The sequence below is a fragment of the Halichoeres trimaculatus genome, unplaced genomic scaffold, assembly GCF_033239565.1.
Source record: "Halichoeres trimaculatus isolate MK-OKI-2021-1 unplaced genomic scaffold, fHalTri1.1 fHalTri1_scaffold_16, whole genome shotgun sequence".
Lineage (NCBI taxonomy): Eukaryota > Metazoa > Chordata > Actinopteri > Labriformes > Labridae > Halichoeres > Halichoeres trimaculatus.
The window spans coordinates 18753454-18779141 of record NW_027437194.1 but is presented as its reverse complement, the minus strand read 5'-3'; the positions used below and the strand labels follow the sequence as shown (position 1 = coordinate 18779141).

At 38.5% G+C, this 25688-nt stretch overlaps 2 protein-coding genes across 3 annotated transcripts in view; one reads left to right on the top strand and one right to left on the bottom strand.

Moving 5' to 3' along the window:
* Positions 1–1615, bottom strand: part of prag1 (PEAK1 related, kinase-activating pseudokinase 1) — a 73012-nt gene extending 71397 nt beyond the window's left edge. For both annotated transcript variants that reach the window (XM_074690321.1, XM_074690319.1), the window contains exon 1: positions 1471–1615. The gene's annotated coding sequence lies outside the window, so the exon portion shown is untranslated. The remainder of the gene's footprint in view (positions 1–1470) is intronic.
* Positions 1616–5287: 3672 nt separating this feature from the next.
* On the top strand, positions 5288–19108 carry tmem38b (transmembrane protein 38B). The gene is made up of 6 exons (XM_074690631.1): positions 5288–5726; positions 13979–14135; positions 14572–14756; positions 14840–14927; positions 16079–16196; positions 18234–19108. The coding sequence occupies exons 1-6, from the start codon at positions 5603–5605 to the stop codon at positions 18537–18539; spliced, it is 978 nt and encodes a 325-aa protein (XP_074546732.1). The 5' UTR covers positions 5288–5602; the 3' UTR covers positions 18540–19108.
* Positions 19109–25688: the final 6580 nt, after the last annotated feature.

The following is a 25688-nucleotide window of genomic DNA, read 5'->3' as shown; positions in this document are numbered from 1 at the left end:
TTTAATACAATATCTACCAAATTAAAATGCCATCAAAATGTACATTTTTGCCACAGTGTCAATAAGCAGAAGTAAAATATACCAGTCCCCCTTTTTACTGATTGCTTTGATGTAATAAATACGATCAAGTTTCCACTGTAAATGTATAAATACTGTTAAGGATTTTTAGCCAATCACAATCAAGTAGTTAACACAATTAGGTATGAGCGTCACATCAATACAGTATAGAAAACATGTAGCCTAATGACTCTGAGCTACATGTTAAGTGCTGTAAATTTGTTTACTGGGAGACTTGATCTCACCAAACCTCATCCAGCACTAACAAGAAGGATGAATTTGGAAGAGTAAGTGTTTGAAGATACTTAAGTCAGTAATTTAGAAAGATTAGGGTGCCATGCTATAATTACAATCAATTTGACCGAGTGAGTCACAAGAATCCAAGAAGCCATTGGAGAAAAGTCAGCTACAGTAGTGCTGCGCTTAAACTCTTCAGGGTGTCACCTTAAGCCTTTCTTTGGTCTCCTTTTTGATATTAGGTATTTTAACATGTTACACAAGAGGCAAAAGTTTTATCAAAATTGAACTTCAAACTGCTGAGGAACCGTAAGCTCGATTGAGACCCTGGAGAGCTTTGGGCATGCTGATTAAAAAAAGTTCTTGGAAAGTCATTTAGTGCCGAGCTCAGTCAGAGACACACTCTCACACACAGATAATGAATCCCACAGTGGTTCAGTTTGATTTATGGGTTTGTATACTGCATCTTTCTCACTGTACCAAGAAATTCACTCTGTTACTTCTCTGAAAGCAACAATATGCAGACCAAAAGGCCTTTCCCTGTTTCATGTTGAGTTTATTAGGTAAGATTTTAGAAGAATTTCTAGTCCTTTACGGCCTGAAGTGCATATTCATGGCTCATTAATCATTCATTTTCCATATTATTTGTTGAAGCCCTCCGTTTTTTATTTACATTATTTTCTTATTTATATTTCTGTACTTTTTAAACAGCTACGAGTTCATTTTACTCCTCCGTGAAGAAATACAAATAAATATTATTCAATAACGTGACATGAAAGTAACTCGAATGAAAAAAACTCAAGATGCTTTACATGCTGGATGCAAATTCTTCTAATTGTTTTTCTGCTAAGGCTAACAAATTCACTGTTTCATGCTTTTTGACATCTCAGTGCTCACATTTGTGTCATTATTTTGGGTAAGAAGCTTTTTTTCTCGAAGAACAACCCTGGATTTTACTATCTAAACTAAAACTCAAACAAGTTTTAAGTTAAACCTCGTGGTTAGCAAAGACTGTTTGGGACAGTCGGTCAATTTCTCTGTTACACTGCCCCCAAGTGGTTTGAAATAAAGATACCTTTAAAGAGTTCAGGATGTGAAATGCTCAAAGTATAAAAAGCTAGCATGCTACCAACAGCAGTAGTATTCGGTGTTATTCAGTGTTACTCAACAGCTCACCATTGCGTTCAGAAGAGGATTCATGGGCGCTCAATCCGGCGAAACAGGCAGACAGATAGAGGAGGGCAACTTAGTGCACTTTGAGCAAACAGCGTCATGCTAGTAACGGAGGGTAAACGAGCGTAACGTGCGGACGTGCACTTGCCGTCACCAGAGCTAATTACCTGCGATTGACAACAGCTGCTGTCTGATGTGATGCCGCGAGCGCCGTGATTGGCCGGCGCGTGTCACATGACTAGACGCGACCTGGAGCACGCTTTCGTTATCAATTGACAACATTAATTAAAAACTTTTAAACTGTGATACACCTAATTTCTCATACTAATATTTATTAATTTTGCATATTAATTCTGTAATATCAATATCGAAAATATTGATATGACAGAAAATAAAACAAGATAATATGTAAGACAAATTAATATGACATGATTTATTGCAAGGTATTAAATAAGACATACAGGGCTTGGCATTAACTTTTTTGCTCACCAGCCACTGTGGCTAGTGGTATCCCTGAGTTACTAGCCACTCAGTGTTTTCACTGGCCACAATTTGTTGTTGGATAATTATGTTCTATTTGATTAAAGCCAATGATGACACGCTAAAGTTTACTGTAAAAAGATTTACACCTTCTTTAACTGTAAATGACCCCTATGCACACTAAAACCAGACCACATCAATGTTAAAATCCACAGGTCCTTAATCAGGTGTTCAGCTCTGATAAAGCTGTGTGTAACAGTGTGCTCCTTTCATATGAAAATATGCAGTCTATTAAGACATAGTAATTAAAATAGTTGTTTGTTATTGCTTATGATAAAATTGTAAAGGGGATTAATTGAACTGATAAAAACTCAGCAAGAGACACTGTCTGCTTAAATATTTATTAACAATTGTAATCAGAAAATAATTTCTTTTTTCATGAGAATGACAATGAAGGAGAGGTAAATTATATTTCCTCAGAGCTTTCATCATCAGAGTAATCTTTTTGCTTGTCTTTCTGCTCAATGTTTGAAATAAAATTCAACCCGCCAAAGTGGCCAGTGGGAGCAGTGGTGTTACCAGCCACTGCCAAAATCCACCCGCATTTGGCCGGTTGGCCGGTGTTAATGTCAAGCCCTGAAGACAACATAAATGATATTATTTACCTGGGTTGCATCTGTCTAATTTTTTTAAATTAATTGATTTTTTTTTTTTAATTCTGGAGATTTCATTTCTGCCTTTGTTTACCTGTTCATGGCAACTTGCAAAGGTTTAGACCTTTTATAACTGAAAAATGTCCCAACAAGGAATTCAGTCTTAATGTGATTAATTTCAAATATTTCACTTGTAGCAGCAATGAATGTTGACCAAACATGACTTTGCCCTCACTGACAAGCTGAGCACAATATTATTCTTTATACGTCACTGAATACTTTTACCTGACCTTCAATTGTTTAACTATAATTCAACGGAAGCCGTTCCAACACCAGCAAACTCTCCAAGAGGACACATATCTGAAACACAGGCACAACCTCATTTTGTTTCACCCCAGCCTGACATTGCCCAGAGGGAGTCACTTCGGGGTTTGAAACAGAGGGTATCACATTGATGCAGGGTTTGTGGCCACAGACGTAATTAAATAAAAATCTGTAGTTGCTAAATCCCCAGTTCTTGCCTCTGGGTCTTTGAGGTGGGCCCCAGAAATCTGAGGAATGAGAGGCAGTCCCTGTGCTGCGGACACAGTTTAATCCTGCACCACAGAGAGAATACTGATGAGAAGAGCTCAGATGAGAGAGAGGAGAGAGAGTGTCTGTGTGTGTTTTAGTGCTGAGCCTTGAACCTGAAAGACCCACAGTCCTATAATATATTTATGGAAGGTGCCACACAATATAGTGGGGAGGATATCTGAACAGCAGGCTCTGGAGATAATCTACAGCCTACAGTGACGACATATTGAACAAGTGAGAGGTTTCAACAAGCTGATACACATCTCGGTCCTCCGCTAGTGTACCAACACAAACACAGGAGTGGTTTCGGGTGGAGTTTGAGGGTGATGTTGGTTTTAAATACAGGATTACATCACAGCACGGCCATGAGAGGCATTCTGCGTCATCTACATTATGTCTGTCAGATGTTTATCACTATAAATTCAGTGTTTGACACAATGGTGTGTGTTGTAAAGGTCAGACAAGGCGTGCATACACCTGGTCCACACCTTCATTAAGCCCAGGACTGATGACTAATAAAATCAACTTAATCTCATAAGGACTATTTATTTTTCCAAAAAATGTCTGTAAGCAGTCTGGATGATCGATTGAAGACTTGTTCCTGTAAATACAAGACACATCAGCTATGGTTGGAGTAATATTTCATTCCTTGGATATTGGATAGATAACATTGTTAGAGAGAAGACTTGAGCGTGCTCAGGCTTTTGATTGGTGGCAAACTCCTGCCATCTAGTGGTTCTTAGATAAAATTACAGATTATGTTGCTATTTCCCACTGTTACCATCTAAAAATAAATAAACAAACAAACAAATAAATAAATAAAACAGGTAAAGTACCATTTGAATGATATTTTTCAGCAGAAGCATTTGTTACAGTTGATTAGCTGCCACAGTGTCTTTCTGCCTCCTTCTGCTGCTGTGATGGAAAATGATTGGGTAAATAACAACAACATTAAGCTTTTAAATGACACAAACTCCAAGACGACTTAGTAAGACTACAGCACTTATTAGAATATGCAAATTGCAGTAGAGATATAGGGCAACAAGATGATGTTTTTTAAAAAAAAAAAAAAAAAAAGGAAATCAAGGTTTTTCTTGGAGTGACCACCAGGTGGCATGGTCATGTCAATGAGAAGACAGCCATATGAAAGACGTCACATGGTTTAAACATAGTGTACATTTCAACACAATTCTCAAAGCATTTGCTTAAGATAGAAAACTATCACAAAGTCCTCGGTCAACAAAGTGAGGTGATGAAAGTGGGGAAGTTTACACATCCAGATTTCATCACACATTCTGTCAGCAAACTTTCTTCTCTGTAAGTCATCAGTCACAGAGCCTGTGTCCTACAGAAGTGTCTCTCATGAGAGCAATCCATGGCAACCAATTTTATTAAAGAAAGACCTCTTTTCTTCATTTTCGAGTTTTTACAGTGGATGATTTGCACATGGTTTCTGAAGCCACAGTGAAACCACAAACGTTGCAGTCAATCTAACCTCACTCAGTTCAATTGAGTTCAACCAGTCCACTGTTGTGAACACACTGTGAAGTCTCCAGTGTCCTCTCATATGTTATTGTGAAAACATGAATAGCTCTGTGGTTAAACAGCTAAGATGGGGCTCACACTGTGACAGCAGTCGACTGTTTTTTGTAGAAACACTTTTAGGCAGCAGTGTCTTCTTATGTACCAGTTAAACAGACTACATTTTCTCTAATATTCCATCATCTTAATGTCCAAAATTTAAGCCCAAGTGTATTTTAGGAGACAAACTGACACAGTAATAAAGGAAGGTAAGAGTAACAGTTTTTCATGAATAAACTTTGAAATTAAAAAATGAATTGGGGTAGGATTTAGAGATAGCTGGTAGAATAAAACCCAGAGACCAACCCAAGATTCAAAGCAGAAGTATAAATCGCTTCTATTTTGTCATATTGAAATCAAATATCTGTAATGGCTGGGGAGATTTGTTTGTTTGGGTCCAGCAAGCGTTTCCAAACCCTGTAGCATCACCCCGCTGAGCCACACTCTGACACATGATTGGTTCGCCGTGCTTCCGCTTAACCAATCAGCGAGCCGAACTAGCTCCGCCCGCCACATCACTAGTATGGCGGAACACAGAGCAGGAATTCCGCCTATGCGCTGATGACAGCGTCGAGAAGGGGGGTCATCGATAATGACCGTCCTGAGGCGATACAGAACTGTTGCCCGGTCGCGAGAGGTAACCCCAGAAGGCAACTAATCAGCTGTGAGCAACTTGGCAGCAGAGCATCAGCGCATCAGAGACACACAGCTGTTTGGGCCACCAGCTGACGGACCGAGCCGCTACTGCCTTGATGCTCTGAGTTGGACCGGTGCCGCTTTTTAAACAGAAGAACTCCTAATTTGGATAAACTTGTTCACATCTTCTGTAGAGTTTTACAAACAACACTATGGATGTGTTTGACGTGCTGCATTTGGACGAGCTGTCCCACGGACTGGCAAACTTGTCCATGTTTCCATACTTTGACATGGCGCATTACATCGTGTCAGTCATGGCTTTGAGGGAGCAGCCAGGTAAGTAAGCCCAAGTTTAAGCGCCTGAACCATATTTAAGTTTTGGGACAACTCAAAGGAGCTGTTATGCATTATTATGCAATACTTTGCACCTGGTTGGAGTTGTACCTCTGTAACAAGCCTGGAGCTATGCTGGTATTACAGGCACCATGTACCGTGCAGTCATTTTTGGGACATTATGTTTCAACTTAAACTAGAACGAATTGACTTCGATAACAGAAACTTTACAGAAAATGTAACGGTAATCAAATAAAAAATACTTTGAACACTCTTAAAAAAATATTATATTCTTTTTCTTTGATTAATATTACATGGTGTAGCAACTGTCATGTACTGTGGAGATTCCAGCTGGTTTCATTTTTAAGAGGAAAATCCACATTTTTTTCACAATAACTAAAGCTATGAAAATGTTGTGTTCTTAGGTGTTCATAATTTAGGTTTTATATTGGAGAAGTGTATAAGTCTGCAATGCAGCAATTTGAAATACAAAGGTGGTACGCAACTACCCCAGAACTTGGATAACAGATAAAAAACACCAGTGAATGCAACTGTAATTCTCATTTATTGAGTCATTTAACATAATTTTCCTATATAGATATCTGAAAGACTTAATCAATATGAATAGATTGCTTTAAAAGAACCAACATGTCACCAGTGATCCTCAAATGGTCCCAATCATCTAAATAGTTTTATTGTAATACTGCAACTGACAGTTGTCAAAAGTTAACTCAATTATGAGTTTATTTCTTGAACAACCAACCTGCACACAGTCGTCTTTCATCATCTAACTGATCCCCATGCTATTTTTGCTTTCTTATTTACTCACAAAACACAACCTAACTTTTAAAAAACTTTCTCTGTAACAGTCGATTGTCACAGCTCAAACCAAAGCCCAGCACCAAGCCAGCTATGTTATGTCACAGGGGAAGTAGCAACAGGGACAGGTGGACTTTAACCACACACACACACAAACACAAGAGCACACACACAGTCCATTGTAGTCCCGCCGCTGAGAGTCTATTTTTGAACTTGCCTTGCAAAGCATCTGAGCTCCCGTGACCTTTTAACCCTTCGCCTTCAGCTCCCATCTATCTGGAGCTGATACAAACAGAGTGTGTAAATATGGAGAGACAATATCGTAGCAGTCAGTAAACACAACACAAAACCTTGAATAGCCCCCCTTCCAGTTTGTGTGTTTCACATTAAGGGTTACTTGCTTAAAAAGAAGCCTCTTGAAGAAAAAAGAACATCCTGTAAAACTTCTGTAAAAATCAAGAAATAAACAGGAACTGAGCTCCAGTTCTTCTCCTCCCCAAAAAGGAAAGGAATGCTGTAAACCTTTCAACCCTGTTTCTCTCTTTTCTCCTTCCTGTGCTAAATCTTCCCTCACTGCCTTTAACTGCATCCAGCCTCAGAGTTTAGTGCTGCAGCTGCTCAGCACTTTCACAAATAGAAATTTAGCATCTGCACTTTTTTCTAATTATCCAAACCTTTGAAGCTGGACAACACTTATCTGAATCACTTATCCTTAGCAGAAACTAAGTCAGTACCAAGTTTTTAAAGAGCCTTCCAGTTATTTCCACATGTTTGTAACACTGTCAATGCAGATTAGCATGGCGTTATTCTGAGCAGATTTATAAACATTGTGTTTGGATTGAGTAGACTCAAGAGGACAGGGACATGAAGGAAGAACAGTGGTTGCGTGTCAATCATTGGTCCAATCCAAAAATAACCGGAGATTAGCCACTTTTTCTTATCTGGTCCTGCACGCAAGGGCAGTGTCCACAGGCGGGACAAGATAGAAGGGGAGAAAATGTTTGAAAAGGGACGTTAGTTTGATAAAGGTTTTTTGAAAGCAAAAAAAAACATAGTAGATTAAGAGGAAGGAGGTGTGAGGCCTGTGCAGCAGGCAGTCTTAAATGACACCTGTGATCATGCTCTTGGTTAGGACTTTATCAGGCTTCACTCTCATTGCTGCAGTTGTAACTCAATGAATTTTCATCTTGCTGTCTCTACCATGAACAACACACAGTGCAAAGTCATCAATTCGATTGCTCTCTAATATTCTATCATGTCTAGTTTGGCTTTTAATCTGTCTTTTTTTGAAACCAAAAGTAACCACATTTGGGCAAGAACACACAAACTGTTGTAGACTTTTATGGCGCCAAAACAGTGACTATAATGTTTGGTATTAAAAATAAAATTTGGCAGTGAAACTTAAACTGAAGTTGAAACTTAAAAAAGAAACATTGGCATTGGAAAAATGTGTATTAAACAAAATATAATGGCATCAAAACAGGTAATGGCATTGATAACTTTTTTCTGAAGTTAAAAACGCAAACATGAAATGTTTTATATTATTTCATTTTAAAACATTTTTGCATCCTGATGGTTTTGAATTGAAATCATTTTGTATTTATTTAATGACATTTTTTAATCAATGACAGTTTGATCACACCTTTTTTTAAGCGTATTGTCTTTTTTCAGTTTTTAGCTTTCTTTCACTTTTGGTGTGGAAGGGAGGGTTGCTTTAGTCGGTGACAATATGCAAATCATACCCCCAAACTCTCCCCTCTACACCATAAGAGTGACAGCAGAAAAAAAACATCAGAATGCAAAAGTTTATAAAAAAAAAAGTCAGTTAAAAGTGAAATAAATTAAACATTTCATATTAAATTTGCATCAATCTTATTTAAAACCAAATAGCTATGCTCCTTTATTTAATAGACATGTAAAGGTATTTGAAGTTAACAAGTCTCAACCATAGACTGCATATTACATGGATGTTATCTCCTTGACATCACTTATTTGTTTTAAATATTAGTTTTGAAGCCTTTAGTCGATGGAGGTCACATTAAAAAAGGTGAACTCAACCTAAATTTGTCCAAGTTTGGGTGCGGAAAAGAGGTTGACCTTTAGTCTCTTTGCCGGTGGCTGCAGTGTGCTACCTGTCAATCAAATTAGCCATGCCCTTATATGGGCAAATCTTGTTAATAAAAAAAATGACGAGCGAAAGAAAAAAATTACTTCTCATACAGTGTGTGCCGATAAAAAAATAGGCAAATGTGAACAGAACAAATGAGCCAGACTAGAAACATGCTTATTTTTGCTGTAAAGATCAGCTTTTTTGAGTTGGTGTGTTTGTGTGTCCAATGTTTCTGAAGCCAGCCTCAAGTGGGTGCTTAAAGAACTGCAGTTTTTAGCACTTCCACATAGGCTATATAATTTTGCACTAGGGGTCGTCACATTGTTTCAGCCAAGCTTAGAATTGTAGCAGTTAAAAAATAAAGCCACCACCAAAGTATTTGAAACTGACTGCAGTTCCTTTAGCGTCCACTTGAGGCCCAGAAAATGCTGTTAGAACCCATCTGTAAATGGGTTAACTTGAGTTATAGTGACTTTGAGTTTACCCCCCCCCCCCCCCCCCCTACAAACCATTACTGGCCTCCATGAGTGCTTAGTTTTGAGGGTCATAAAAATACAGCAGTACAACTCTGTTATGTGGCTCTGGAATGAGAAGAAACAGAACTCGAGGGAAAAAAAATAAACAAGAAAATCTTCTTCTTACCCTTTAATGTTTGGATAGTCAATACTTTAAACTGGAAAAAAAGTAAAGAAAACAGTTCTTGGTACCTCACCTGGAAATTTGACTTGTAAATTTGACTTGTTATAGTGTCTCCTTTAAGAGCAAGCCTGGAGGTAGAGGCTTGTTAGGAGATCTAGCTTCATGGCCCATACATTTTTATTTCTAGCATTTTTCTTATGGTGCTGTAACTATGGGTGAAAGTGTGCTTCTTTATTTTATGGAACATAAATATTTTCTCAATGATTGGCTTGTAAAGTTGGTGGTTAGCCTGTCAGAGACATACACCACCTACATTTTGTTCTGCTCTGAAACCTGAAGTGTTGACATAGCGACACTGTGAACTTTGTGAACATTGTGAGGTTCCCATGAGCTGTTGATACAGAGCTGTTAGGTGTCATCTATAGCTTCTATAGTCTGAGGTGTCTGCACAGTAGGACAGGGTATGCATGACTGCCAAAGATTGATGAGGTGTATTATAACCACTTTTTTCCTGTGAGATTTGGGTACAACTTCCTGTTTTTACAGAGAGAGCTTCTCCTAAATCACTAAGGTTCTTTATCTACGGTTTACAGCGTCAGCTCAAAGGGAGAATGGTGTGATTGTGTCACCATTTTCCTCTCCTAAGTACTTAAAAAGCAGTGCTTGTTTTTGTGCATGTGTTGCAGCTGCTGTAGTTATTTCTAGTTGATAAAAGTCTTTAATGGTGAGGGGTGAACCAGGGGCAACGAGAAAGTTCAAAGACATGAGATGAAAGGAACAGGTGCACAATAAAAAAACAAGGGGAGTAAATTCAGTTCTGTTTACGAACATAGAGCAGCAGAATTGGCTTTGATGGCTGTTAGTGGAAACGACTGTATGAAGATACTTAACAACATTAAAAACAACATTTTGCACCAAATAGAATCACACCAGTAAAATGTAAAGCCTTAGCAGAAGTGCTCAATATTGCAGTTCATCAGGTGTGCAAGAGAGGCAGTCTCCAGAAACCTGGAAACCCACAAACCCATTCAAAAAAGCTGATATGTAAAGCAGAAATTAGCATGTTTACAGGCTGGGTCAAAACCATTTATGGTCTGAATTGTGCAGTTTGTCCATTTTTAAAGTTATTAAACTTTCAAGTGTACAAAAACTGATGAGTTATTCAACCTATGAGCAATTCAACTTAAGGTTTAAGAGACTGCCTGTTAGCCTCATCCAAACTCCACAGAAATCTGGTTTGGTAATTATATGGCTACTGCTGACAATAGGCTTCAAATCTCTGTATCAGAAACAAATGAGTGATGTCACAAAGATCACATCCCTGTATTATGCAGTTCCATAGTAAAATTCCTTGCATATATATTAGCCTCAAGTTGATGTTGACTTTCTGAGTGCAAAATATCTCTGCAACAAAGGAATTTTTTTTTTGTAGTGTTGCATCAAAGAAATCCAGTGATAGACTTATCTTTTCTCCAATGAAAACAAAGCCAAAAATGGACCATATACAACTGTCCCATGTACAACCCAAAAACTCCAAATTATTGGAAACATGGATCTAACACTAAGAGGATTTTCTAATAGCTTTAAAAAAGGTCAACACAGTATAATAACTGACCCAAAAGTTTTGAAACAATTGTATTAAATCCTTTTTTAGCTGACTAGTCTGAGGGATTAGTCAGATTAGGATGTCTGGTAAATTAAGGGCACATTCTCTGCTACTTAAAATGAGAGAAGAGGCAGAAAGTACAAAAGCAGGATAAAACAACAGGAAATCTTAGTAAAATTTTAAGATGCTTATTCATTATTTTTATGTTGTATTGACTTTACATTTACTGAAGCAGAATCCAGGATTTTGCTCAATTAAAAGATGTCCACAATGCCATGGGTCTGTATGAGTTTTTCCATTGTATGGTTGTACATAGTACTTCTATCAAATTTCTAATAACTCTTTTAGCTGTAGACCATATGTATTTGTAAGTAGACAGTTATTCTGATGTCCTCTCTAACATGTTCCACTCTACAAAGACCTGAAGCCTGCAGAGGAGGAGATAGAGCCATAAGTCTTCCTGGTTTACCAATCTCTCTCTCTCCAGGAGTCTATAATCTGTCTTTAATCCTCAGATTACCTCCATGGTCCTGTGTACAGTCATGTTGACTCCATATTGACTGAGCTGCTTCCTGTATAAGGTTAAGTGAAACACATACTGTACAACCAATTGTCCTTGGGTGGCTACAGTCAGTCCAAAGGAACTCTCACACATGGAGAACTGACAATTTCTAGATCATTTTAGATCATCAAGGCTCAGAAACCTTGAGGAATTTGTCTGCATCTTAAAGCAGGAGATTTCCTCTCTGAGACATACTCTCATAACTTGTATGCTGTTGTTGAAATGAGAGAAAGCAGCTGAGTAATGCTTGTGGACAAGATGGAAGTCTCTCTGTTATTAATAAAACATCATTTATAAGGGTGTTGCCTCTCAACAAACACAACAATAAAAAACATACTGACTTTTGAGGTTTAGAGCAGAGAAACTCCACCCAATGTGAAGTGGATCAACAGTTCATCCAGTCACTCGCTTGTAGAAAGTTTTTCTGATTTTTACCTGGTTTGTTCACAAATTAGCTGAACTTCGCTTACTGGGAATTTTACAAAAGAAGCTGGCAGAAAAATATCCTGGTTAAGTTAGCCAGCATTGAAAATTCAGTCATTTTTGTTTACATTAGGGATTGGTCAGGTTTTCTGACAAACCTTAGATCAACATGGTGAACCAACGCTACTGTATTTCTAAAGCGATTCTGTGGGAACTACTTGGTGCCAATCAAACACAAGTCATTGAATTTTCCGTACTTCATTAAAATCCTATGTTTATCACCTGTATTATCTACTGAAAAGGGAGATCACATTTTTTTAATCATTTTTTTCCAGTCCCTGATTGTAATACAGTATTCTCACCAGATGGTAGCTGTAGCGCATCCTTAACATAGACTGTATAATTGATGGACATAGTCTCCCTGACGTCACCCGTTTGTTTCTGAAACAGATTTTTTAGGAGAGGATCAGCTATTGCAGCTGTTTCGGAAGTGGCAAGGGCTTTGAGTACAGCTAGGGTGCCTTTCAGTCATATGACCTGAGCTGTACCTCTGATTGGGCGAGCTTGTCATCTTAATATCCTCTGAACTGCCAAGTTAGAAAAAAATTCACCCCCCTATGCAGTGTGTGCCAATAGCAAAATTAGCGATTCAGACAGGAGACATTTTTTGAACCACGCTGTGAAAAGGTTAATTCCTGCTTTGAAAACAGCTTTTTTTTTGCTTGGTGTGTATGTGTACTTCAGGAGTCAACCTCAAGTGGACACTCGAGAAAAAGCACATTTTAGCACTTCCACATTGTCTCATATTCTTAAACTGGAGGTTGCCACTTGGTCCTAAAGCTGTTTGCTAATCACATTACATAACAGGAGAAGAATGAATACCATCAAATAGCAAAAGAACATGCAAAAATTAACAACTACTACATCCAAGTGCTAAGAGCTTCAGAAACAGGAAATTTGACCAATTTCTGAAAAGATGCCAGTGACAGTTGAATAGTACTTTGAAAGACCAAGCATGAGCCGCCCAAGCAGAAAGATTTGGTCATGTTTTTATGCATGTGTGAATAGAGGTGTAAAATACCAATGGACTGAAGTATATTGTCCATAAAACTATGTGAACTTTAACTTCACTTTATTCTAAGGATGGGCAATACAAGCAAAAATACTATTTAATAGTAACTTATAGATATTTGCCCATTAGTCGAATGGTTCCTCACTCCCACTGCAAACATAAAGATAAAAAGATTCATTTAGTGGCTGTGCAAACTTTCCAGATAATGCATCTAAATGGATAGGGTCATTTTTTGTTTATTTTTTTCATATGAGTTCCTCTCTGAACTCTTTGTTGCTGCAGAAGTCACTAGGTTTTTTTTGTACTTCTTAATATCACAGCGGCACTTTTGCTTTCTCATGTTAAACTATTCATTTTTTTATTATGATACAAAATCCCAACTCTTCCCTACTTGTATTCATCGTTTTCTTTCATGTTATAGTCAATATTGATATTTTCAGCTTCCAAAAACATAAAAATCTTGACACATAGCGGTTAAGAATTATTGTGAGCTAAACTGTTTCAAATGAAGTTGGTGTGTAATTGGCATGACAAGCAAAGTGAAGGCAGTGTCCTTTAAAAGAAGGGTGGGAACATCAAGTAACTGATGGTATCTCCAGCATGGGGGTATTTGTAACTGTAAATGTTATGTATTTACTCAGGACTTTGCTCTGTAAACTAGACACAAATAATGTAATAGAGCTTGTCAGACCTGTCTCTTTGTTCCCTCTGTTAATATTTACACAGAGCCAGGGATTGGTTTATCAGATAGGGAAAGGGCCAAGGTCTCAAACTTTAGTGTTGTCTCCCACCCTGATGTGATGAGTTGAATTGGTTTTGACACAAAATACTTGTTATTGTCTTGATCATAGTAGAGGGATTTGGATGACTGCTCACTCTGTCTTGTTAAAGGAAGCATGGCAGCATAATTTTGTCCCACCACCAGAACTCTTTACTTTTTTTTGTTTTACGAATGCCTCATAAAGATTGAAAATACACCACTGACGGTGAATCTGATGATAAATATATTTCTCTTCTTGCACAGGAGCTCTCCAGGTCTCCAGAGTCAGCCCTTTAGCCTGCTGGTTCAGCTCCATGCTCTTCTGTTTCGGTGGAGCGGTGCTATCTGCCATCATGTTGGCCGAGCCTGTTGTTGCGCCTTTGTCCAACAGCACCAGTGTTCTGCTCGCCTCCATCATCTGGTAAATAATCCAAGGGTGAAAAAAAACAAGTTTGTTAATTAAGAAGGGAACTAAGACAAGGAAGAAACTCATGATTTCCCTCTTCCTCCAACCACAGAGCACAGTTAAGAGTTTTTTTAATTCTTAAAAATGTGAAACTAACTGATTCAATGTATTAAGGAGCTTGAAATGTCAAAATTCTCAATGAAACAAAGCAAACTGTGAAGTTTCCATCTTTAAAATGTTGTCTCTGGGTCCCTCTACTGGTGTCAGGTATAATTACACTCCAGAACAAGCTTCCTCACAGGGTTACCTAACACTGCCCTCTGCTGGTAATGGGGGGGTAATTGACAGACTGTCAGCTGAGGCCCTCACTGAAGAAATATACTATGCGAACTCTTACATGTAAAAGGGCTCTGAGAGTTTTCCTCTTTATTTGAATCACGTGTCTCTGCAGGTACCTGGTGTTTTACTGCCCCATGGACCTGGTTTACTGCACCGCTGCCCTGCTGCCTCTCAGGCTGGTGCTTTCAGGAATGAAGGAGGTGACCAGGACTTGGAAGGTGCTGGGTGGGGTCACACAGGCACACGGCAAATATAAGGACAGTCTGCTTGTTATGATAGCCATCGGCTGGGCTAAAGGTCAGTAGCTGGTGTAGCATGTAGAATTTTATAAGAGAAAACTGAATAATGCATACATACGTAACACTATGTTTAAATTGTAGGTGCTGGTGGAGGTCTGATCAGTAACTTTGAACAGCTTGTTCGAGGTGTTTGGAAACCAGAGACCAATGAGCTCCTCAAGATGTCTTAGTAAGTCTTCTATATCATTTTGCTGATAAAAGAGATCTAGTGGAGTAAAATAAATCCAAAGGAATGATTTGACTTTTAGAGCTTTTCAAACTACAATTTTTAATTGCAGCTAAGTATGTGTCGGGGTGTCTTCCAGGAGTTTCATCCAGAAATGCTAAAACACATACTTTACTCCCCTAATCACCACTAGATTTAATTCTACGAGGGAGGTCAAAAAACACATCAGTTTTGATTTAGTAACCCCAGAAGAAAAAGTTTGTTAAAAGTTATAGATAAACCATATTGTGGCATCACATGGCGCAGATCATTTTACCATTCAAAATGTAAATATAGTAAAAACACTGGCTTATGATGTACCTTGCTCTAGTTTATTATATTTTTATCAATCTAACAAAACAACAACCATCCAAGACCCATTTAGTGTATGGTGGAGTTGGGATCATTAAAGAAAGGTAGTTTGAGAATGAACATGTTACATTCTGCAGGGATGGCAAGGGGATGAAAGGGAGGTACAGTAGAAAAGAAGAAAAGAGCGGAGTGTAAGCAAAGGCAAAGGGTTGATTTACAAATAACCAACTAATTCATCCCAGAAATATTCATTATACAAATCCTTGAATCTGTCTGTAAACGGCTCAAAACAATCTGTTTAAAACTAGCATGGGGTCTTCACTAGATCTTCTCAACACCTGCTGAAATGATGAGGTCAAAGAGACAAGAATCTTTAATTTTTACAAGTAGGAGTGGTCCCAGATACCAAGCTAACAGGCCTCCTGAGGGCTAGCCAATCAGAGGAAAGGGGGTTTGTGGAGCATGGAGCCTAAAAGAGACAGCAGCTGAAATTAAGCATTTTAGAGAAGCTAAAATAAGAATTCTGTAAAACACTAGTGTGAAAAATTTGGGATTTTTTTGAGCTTTAAACATATAGTACCACCACAAGGGTACCAATTGGACAATAAAAAAAACACCATACCCATCTTTAATGAAGATGATGCTTTGTCTTTGGTGCAGTGAATTTGTCAATAAATATAAATAAAGCGCACAACAGTATATGTTTTTAAGGGAGATCATTAAGACTTCTTTGTTCTTTACATGATTTAATGTTTATTCACAGTTTTATCGTTGCTTAACTCTCATTTAATTTTCTTTCAAAGCCCCACGAAGATCACCCTGATCGGTGCTGTGCTGTTTGCTCTGCAGCAGACAGACTATCTGCCTCTCCAGAAGCACCACTTGATGCTCCTCTACACAGTCTTCACTGTCGTCAACAAGGTCAGTCTGTCATAGTTGTTGTGTTTGTTATGTGACCATAAAAATGAAACAGGAAGACGTGCATTAGGCTTTAAATTCTGTTGGCGAAGTAAAGAATTTGATGTATTGAGCTGTTTTTTTGAACATTTCTCAGGTACCAAAAATGTTTCTGTGCTGTTGCACCCTCAAAGTCTGCAGTGTCCTGTCTTCTAAATGACCTTTCTCTCGCTGCCTTTTTGAAGTTTTAGCTGATGTGACTCACATTAACTCGGTATTACCCGCAGGGCTGGGGCTTTTGCATCATTTTCATCAGCTTGCATCATCCTCTCTTCTCTGGGAAACTTGTGCTCTTGACTGAGACACAGATAAATCCACCATGTCTTCTTTCAACTCTCATTCTGTTTGCCTGCTCTGTCTCTGATCCGTCAAATTAACGCCAAGCCATTTCATCAGATTTAAAAAGCTGCATCTAAAACTGCTGTATGTTATTTTGTGCTGCTAATGATAAGGATGCTAAAGTTTCCCGTAGCATAAGCACATTTTTCATTGCCATACTTTAGAAAGAAAAGAGGGTTTCCATTAAATCAGCGTTGTCATTCAAAACTTAATATGGAAGATTGTTAATATTGAAATGTTAAAATATAAAAACTTCGTGAGCACACTAGCAATTATTAGAAACTGTGTTTCTGTCTTACACATTTATCCTGCTTGTATCTTAGCATTTGGCCTCCTCCTCTGGGAGAAAGCTTGTTAGCTGTTATAAGTTTTTCCTTTTTCACCAGCTAGCATGTGCGTTTTGTGTTTTCATTCCAACGATGCTAACACTCTAAAATAAAGAGGTTAAGCAGGAGAAAAAGTCATAAAGCTTTGCGTTGGGGTCTGCCCTGGATGTTAAATTGCTCAACCATTAAACATTATCTGGCTCATTCCCCAGCAACCAACTCATGTAACATTTACATAAAAATATTGATTTAGGACAATTTTATTGATCCAAAAATGATTGACATATAGCTAAAGAAAACTGCTGAAACAGGAACAGAAAAAAACATTGATAACCTAATCAACCATTGTATTTACAACATAAACGGTCACATGAGGAGTTAGATTACAATTTAGATTATGTAAAAATGTAACTACACAAATTGACAGTAAACAAACCCCCAAGATTATTAAAATAAACACTCAAAATCCAAAAAGTCATTTAAAAAGCATTTAAAAGAGACTGGATAGCAGGACTTGACTAACAGAGCTAAAAGGAAGCTACTTGTTAGGCGCTAACCTGGTTTGAACCCAGCCTTCAAAATAAAAGCCCAAAGGAGTGCCATCAGTTAACACTAAAGAAAAAGAAAATCAAAGAGATTACAGATAAAAAGAAACCTTTTGAGAGAGACTTTAGTTCTTTTTAAGGGTTAATAAAAAATAAATTAGACACTTCTGAGACTTTTTGACATTTTTGTCCCCATTCAGTTAACTTTATTCCAGGGGTTTAGCAGTAGCACATTTTTTAACTGAAACAACACAAATCTAACAACTTTTTGCAAATCTCACTTTTTGTTTTATAAAGTGCGAAATTTGGAGAAAGGTGAAACATCTTCCTAAACTCTACACAGACCAGTTGACTTGCCACAAAGTTTACCAGTTTAAAATGATAACAACAGGAAGCAGTGTTTTTGTCACAGTGTCAACGTGCTGAGAGCAAAATAGCCCCTAGATTGAGTTGATATGATGATAAGATATTAATGTTGTACAATCAATCCCGCCCTCTTACCCAGTTTGACCAATCAAAATCAAGGGATTCAAACACTAGTGTCCTGGATGAAAGTTTGATCCATCTATAGCTGCTGACTTCAACCCTGTGAGGATTAGTCAGATCTGCACAGCTGGCTAATGAGTCAGTCAAGGTTTATGACCATGAGTGACCCCTTTCAGATATGAGCAGTCATGTGACTTATGACTAATTCAGAACTGAAAGTCTTTAACAGCTTCTGGAAACTAGGACATTTTGCAGTTATTTCTTACACATTCACATATTTCATTCCTCACTGTTGAATTTTTCAGTCGAGGATGATGCTGACAGGCTCCTCCACCTCCCCATTCGCTGCCATCGAGTCCGCCGTCTACAAGACCCTCTTCACCGGCCACTCCCCTTACGCCGCCCTCACCGGTGAGGAAGAAAAACCTTGCATTGATAACAGAACAGCGAAGACTGCAGCCTCTACTGCGGACAAAAACAAAGAGTCCACCGAGAACGGAGGAGTGAGGAAGCGCAGCCCTGCTTCTCCTGTCAGCGGACAAAGTGAATCACTCAACGCCAAAGACGAGTCAGGGAATGAAGAGACGAAGAGCTGCAAGAAGACTGAGTAGTCAGCCCCTGCCCTGTAGCGCCTTTTCACCTCAAAGTCGGGTTGTGGAGTCATTTCTGATTCAGATTTGTCAAGTCAAGACTTAAAGTTTCCTGACTGCTAAAAAAAGCATTTCAATACGAGGTGACTCCAGCTAACCCTGCACCTTATTGTGAGATAATCAGTACTGTGATATTCACGCTGTCAGATGTGAAAATCAAACTATCCCACGGCTGATTGCGCACATGCAGTACAAAAGTGTAGCTTAATTTTTACGATATATATTTATAATGAAAACAAACTGAAACTTTTATCTCTGGGTTTTGGGAACAATGCTGTTTACCTGCTGCTCTATGAATGTTTGTCTTTCCTCTTTCCTCTCTGTATCTAATCTACTTTGTGAAAATGCTATATTTCCTACTCCGCAATGGCAAAAAGTAATTTTATAAAAGAGAAAAGCTTATATTCTACGACACTCAGATATTTTATTCTATTTATACTAAAAACTGCACTCTTGAATGTGTGAGATTTCAGAATGGATGACAATCTTCGTTCGAAGTTTCTCAAGTGAGTGCTTTGAAATCTGTTTGAAAGCACGTGAATAAAAAGCAGATCATTAGTTCAGTTTAAAAGTTGTACAACACGAGAAGAGGCTCCCCTTCGCTGCTGGTGAGTTGGTTAAAAGCAGCTCAGCGTCCACAAGTAACCTCCTCTATAGGCTGAAACATTGCATCAGAGTAACATCAGCACCTGATTGATACCTCACTCGCTTTAAAAAGCTGCTGGAGAGAGATCCCCCTCAAATCCCCCTCAATTCTCATCTATGTAATCTCAGACGGAGAAGAACCCCACTGCGAATACAAATTAAGAACAGATGGGTTCGGTGTTGAAGAGAAAAGAGAAGACGTTCAAAAGACGATCAAAAGAGACGATGCTGCTGGAGATGATGTACCTGCCTTTAATTCGCCTCAGATGTCAGATGTATGCATGTCAATTACTCGCCTCCTGCCTTTCAGACTGTTTGCTGAGAAACTGTGTGTGTTGATCCTCTAATGCTGAACTGTGTGACCCGGAAAACTGAAAGACATTAATAAGCTGCTGTTTTCCTCCGATGACAGGAAGGCAGGTGACATGACGGCAGCTGAAAGTTCCCAGACAATTCTCTTAATGAGGTCCGGACCTTTATGACCCCCTCCACAATTACTCACTGAACTGAGAACCCCCCCACTGACTAGCCCCTGCTCCTTTCACCCCCTGCGCTTCACCTGCTCAACTACACATCTCCTCAGGCTCTTTTTTCCTCCACATTTCTGCCTGTTTTCCAGTTGTCAGGTGCAGGAAATTAATCCTCAATTTTCTACACAATGCATGCAGACATTTCTATAAACTTGACTTTAATCCTCACTGCGGCAGCCGAGTAAAGGTCACGGATAGAAAAAAAAGGATGAGGTTCAGAAATATCAGATATATATTTCACAATAGACACACAAAAACAGCGTTTATATGCATGTATAGGTTCGACACAAGTCTGATACACAAGACTTTAAGCCACAGGGACTCTGGTAGGAAACACACCATAGTTGATTTGAATATCCACAGTCAAATCCACACAGAGGCCGACACAAGAAAGAGAAGCCGTTAGGGTGTGCCTGCCATTCTATACCGCATCTATAACCTGCTTCTTTCAATCTCATTCTTGTTTTTTTTACTTATATTTAGTCTTTGATAAACATCATCGTCTACAATATTACCATCCATTTATTAAAAACTGTGCTTTCTTTATTTAAATCTTTGTGGAAAAGAGCAAGTTAAGAATCATTTTCAGCAATGATCTTGCCCAAGTATTGTTCACATGTACTTGCATACATCAAACTACTTTTAATGTTGAAAAATAATAATAATAATAATAAAAATAGTCCTAAAAAATGCATTCTTTAATTACATTCTGTTTTATTTGGTTACAAAAAAAAATGCCTCTCTCATTTTAAAATTTCCACAATGCTTGACATTGGATTTTATTTTTAGATATTGACACATTTTTAATCTTATTTTACTCCCTAAATTAGGGTTTTGTACTGGAACAATGGGATGTCCATACGTATTTACAGTCAATTTTAATAACCACACTTTTTAATTCATTAATGCACCCTGCTGATTACCAAGCAAAGATGTTGCTGGAAATAATCTTATTTTATTTTTATTTTTTTCCTTTGGACTGAATGCTTGAATGTGTGAAAGGTGCTATGTAAAGAAAGACGTGACAAATCCACAGGATAGAAAGCTGAAAATTTGTGCAAAATGGCAACCACAGATATGTGATATTTACAGCAGCTTGTTATATAATCAACCACAACACGTGAATATATTTTATACATATGTGTGTTTGTGTGTGTTTGTTCCTCTGTGAAAAAATAGTAGGGGAGACCAGGTATGGTTGTAACATAGGGAGAGTTGTAACACCAACAATTCCACCAATCAGGGATAAAATAGTCATAAGATTATTTCAGTATTTACCCACTTCCACCCTGATCACACATTGTGATTGTCAATGCTGGAAGCAGCTGCATGCAGATTCTATAGAGAAAAAAAAATAGATTTTGAGGTAAGAAATTAAAGTTTTTGACTAAGGCTGTATATTTTTTTAGTACTTATACTATTCCAGATAAAACTATTTGACTTATATCATAATGAATTGTAGTTTCTCAGGCAAAATGTGATGCATTTTTCCCATGCTAATTTCAATCCACTATACCAATACAGCTAGCTAAACACTGGCTGACACGTAAAAAGTGCCAGAACCATCCCCTCATGTACAACTAAGAACATTTTCTTGATTTTAATACTTTTAAATAACGCCTAGGTAGTGGATAAGAAAGACTCACAGTTGTTTATAAAAAGCATCTGATGAAGTCACAAAGAACAGATCAGTCAGATCTGTGACAAAGGCACATGGGATCTGACATATTACCACAAATCACTGCAGAAGCTGAGGGTCCAGTGATGTCCCAGTGTAGGTTACTGGACCCAGTGTAGGTTACTGGAGCAGCAGCTAGGTTTTCTCTGAGGTACAGGAGGACATACTGTGACGCCCTGGCAGTGGGGAACAAAGGACCACTATGTATTTGACATTGCCTGGTGAGGTCTGTAATATTCTTGCAGTGGCTTACACTGGTGCCATTTGTAATAAACAAATATGGGTACTTTGCGTTAAAATTTAAGAACTCTGACATGAAAATTCAGAGAGTTGGAGGTGCTGAAGCATAAAATGTTTCAACCATACCCAGTCTCCCCTACTAGATTTTTTTTCTCTATTGTAATGTGTTTTTAAAGTCTTAAAAATTATTTTTCAAGATGTAGGAGACCCCGTTTGTCGATGAGACCTTCACAGGAGCTGAATATACAATGAAGCTTTACCTCAGCTATGGTATGACACATAAAGTGAGTAAATTTAACATCAGTAATCTTTCCTTTATAAATTTGATAAATAAATAAAAAAGATTCTGTAAAACTATAAAAATGACAGATAAATGAAAAATTTTAAAGTTTGTATTTCAAAGTTGAGCATCAATTTTAGATTATAGTGTCAGCCTATAGTCTCCACTCTTACATGATTTATTTTATGACACAGTGGATGAAAAGTCTATTTTGGCTGCATCTCCCACTCCCATTGCTGCCTCAGAGACAGAGCTCCTGTTGCTGAGAGTGTCATGACAGGTGATGGCCACTAGGTGGTGTAAGGAGGCATCATCTCTGATGGCTTGATGCCTGGGAACTGACAGGCTGGCCAGCAGCTGCAGGCGAGAGGGGATGGGGACAGGAGGGGACCTTCCTTGCAGAGCCAATGGTGTCTGCCTGCACGTGTGTGAGTGTGTGTGGTCTGGTTTAGCTGTGCTTGTTGGGACTCACCTCAGACGGTTTAGTGGTCTTATGAGGACATTTTCAGTGGTGAGGGAATTTAGATGGACGAAGATGACTTCAGGGTGAAGAAACTGTGACTCAATCCAATAAGATCTTTGAAAACACAGATGTACTTTAGATGTTTGCACTGAGGATTTAAGGGGGAGCTATTTAACATAGTCCTCTTAAGGGTAGGAAGACCAGTAGGCTTATATGCAGATAGTGCTGAGCGTTTGTGTGCGTCAGTTTGTCCGTGTTGATGCATGTGCCTGTGACACGAAGAGTGGCAACAAAGGCTGAGTCCATCAAAAAGGCACAAAGAGCTCTAGGGCTCTCTCTCACACACACACACACACACACACACACACACACACACACTTAACAAATCCTTTCGACCACCACTGAAACCTAACCCCTTTGTTTCCCTCTTACACTGAACAACCACACAAAAAAAATAACAATTGTGAAGTCATTCTCCTTTTTTGTTTGGGAAAGATGAAGCTACAGTGAGCTTTTTGGCTCAGTTTTAGTCAGTGTCAATAATCTCACTGATATTTTGCCTTGTGAGACCTCCCATCACACCACGGAAATAAGTGTGAAAGTGTTAAACGAGCTGCAATCTTATGGCTTGTGGCTGTGCACCTGCTCCAGCTCAGTGGTGTCTGAATGTGATGTCTCAGGCCGAACCTTGTTTGGCCTCTCACCACACACTGACATGAGCTCTATTGGGATCCTGTGCACCCTAAGCTGAAGTCTGCCACGGCTGATACATCAAATAAATAAGAGAAAAACTAATAGGGTAGAAAGTTTTCATAGGTGTAACAGCAATAACTACTTTTTTCCTGACAACTCCTTCCTTATGGGATATTTCCCAAATGATCAAAGTGTTTTTTAATCCAAAGTTTTGTCAAACGGGTGATGCAATCAAGCTCATTATCTCTTCAAGTCAGATGAAAGTAAGGAGAGAAGTGCTTGGGACCACACAGGAAAAGGCTGGGGAAGGAAGGAGAAAGGCAAATAGAGGACAAGACAGAATAAAGAGAGGGAATACTAACTGGAGGAGAGAAAGCAATGTGTGGAGCTACGTCGTGACAACATTGTGGTGTTGTGTGCATGACATGTTTCTCTCCCTCTCTTTCTCTTTCACTCTCATAAACACACTTATGCTCACACAAAAACACAGCAGCCTCTTCAGAGAGCCCTGACTGGGCGCCAAACCAAACGGCCGATGTCTCCCGCCATTCAAGATCTGGCTTGTAAAGAACAGCTGCGAGGAGAATGCCAAAAAACGGAACTACTGTAATCTGACTAGCTGACTGTGTGTATGTGTGTGTGTGTGTGTGTGTGTGTGTGTGTGTGTGTGTGTGTGTGTGTGTGTGTGTGTGTGTGTGTGTGTGTGTGTGTGTGTGTGTGTGTGTGTGTGTGTGTGACGGACACAGAATGAGAGGGTTCCCTTCTAAAATGTGTATTTGTTATGTACACTTCTTAATTCTTCATACAGCATTTCATATATGGCAATAAGATGTATCTGAGAATTGGTGCAAATTGCAAACAAGTCATACAAGTCAATGGTGCTATGAATGTTCTTAAGTGTTGTGAACCCTTAAACACAATGTCATACAGATAGCGTCTTTCTTATTTGATTTAGCTCATACTCTCATTTGAAGCAGTACTGTTTTTTGTCGCAGCATCAACAGGCAGAGATGAATTGTGCCTGACCACCCCTCCATTGAGATGTTTTGGGGATTTTTAGAAGGCCGAAACTTCTTATTTTGAAATATGAAGGCTTTGTAGAAGTGCTAAAAATTGCAGTTCTTTACGCGTCCATTTGGGGGCAGGCTGCAGAAACACCGGAAAGCAAAATGAGCATGTTTACCAGGGATGGGTACCAATTTAGGAACATTTATAGGTACCGTCCAAATTCCGTCTGTAGTATCGAGTACGGTACCATGTTTAGGTACCTCAGAGTAGGTGATTTTCCAGGCTGGACATGAACACAGCATTGCAAGTTTATATGTTAAAAAATACATGTATTAAATTGGAAAAACTCTGAGATTTTACTGTTAAACAAATTAATATTTATTACCACATAAACGTAAAAAAGTATTGAAAATTTGTACCATTGAGTACCGATACCAATTGCCAGGTACCAGGAATTAGTGCGGTATTCTTTTAAATGTGAAAGGTACCCATCCCGAGATTACATCCTAGTACAAAAAAATAGAAATAGAAATAGAAATAGAAAATACTTTATTTATCCCCGAGGGGAAATTCAGATCACTTGATTTGAAAGAGCTAATTTCTCAGTTGGCACAAATTTTACTGGGGATTAATTCTTTTATAAACTATTATTTCAGAAGTTCATAAACGTATGAGTTTTGCCCGTATAAGGGCTTAGCTGACGTGACTGACATGTGCTAAAGGTCTGCTTCTTTACCTCATCCTAACTTAAACAAAGACAGGTTGAGTTAAGTATTTTGATTATGGCTTCTGTCAACGATAGGCTTCAAAACTGTGTATCAGAAACAGATGGGTGATGTAACTGAGACTGTATTCATTAATTATTCAGTCTATGGTTTGACCAGTCAGAATCAAGTATTAATCACAGTCTGGTCCCAATGAGGTAAGACAGGTAATGAACTTTATGAACAACACAAAAGTAAATCATTATGCTTATAAACTCTACTGGTAAGAGAGGAAATCCAAGATGTTATGTTTGAACCTGTGTGGATTCACGCGGAGCACGTACTGAGTATCTAAACCATCTTTCCCTATAATAACGCTCAAAAGTGAATGTGGAGCTGGATAAAAGCCTCTCTAACTCACTGTCAACAAAAACAGATCGTGGTAACCTCAACAAGGATTTATTGCAGGTCTATTGCAATGGATTGCATTAGATTGAACAGGTGTGCTTTGGTGTATGACTGGACTGAATAACAAGTGAATCTTTTCAAAACCCTCTGACGTCTAGTTTCAGAGTCATGAGACTGACCAAGAGTGTTTCTCCTCTTTAACCATGGAAGCTCCATCATGAGACCAATACACCTGTAATAATCCACTTCACATACATAGTTTATTTTCATTGAGAACTCTGCCCTTTAAGAAAATGTGAAAATCTCTAAGCTTGTTTAAAATCATACCCCTTGTAATGTCATCCTGATTGTCGTACACCTTTTGTCCTCTGGGGTCAAAAATGAACCTTCATGATTTGACTGTTATTTTAGTATATAATATAAACTGTCATCAATGATGTGTTACACCTTAGTCTTATTTC

Bases quoted from the DNA above. Each gene is read 5' to 3' on its own strand.
- tmem38b (XM_074690631.1), top strand. From the start codon at position 5,603: ATGGATGTGTTTGACGTGCTGCATTTGGACGAGCTGTCCCACGGACTG. The intron at 14,928-16,078 runs GTAAGTCTTCTA...TTTCTTTCAAAG, and splicing joins GAGCTCCTCAAGATGTCTTA to CCCCACGAAGATCACCCTGA. The intron at 16,197-18,233 runs GTCAGTCTGTCA...TGAATTTTTCAG, and splicing joins TCTTCACTGTCGTCAACAAG to TCGAGGATGATGCTGACAGG.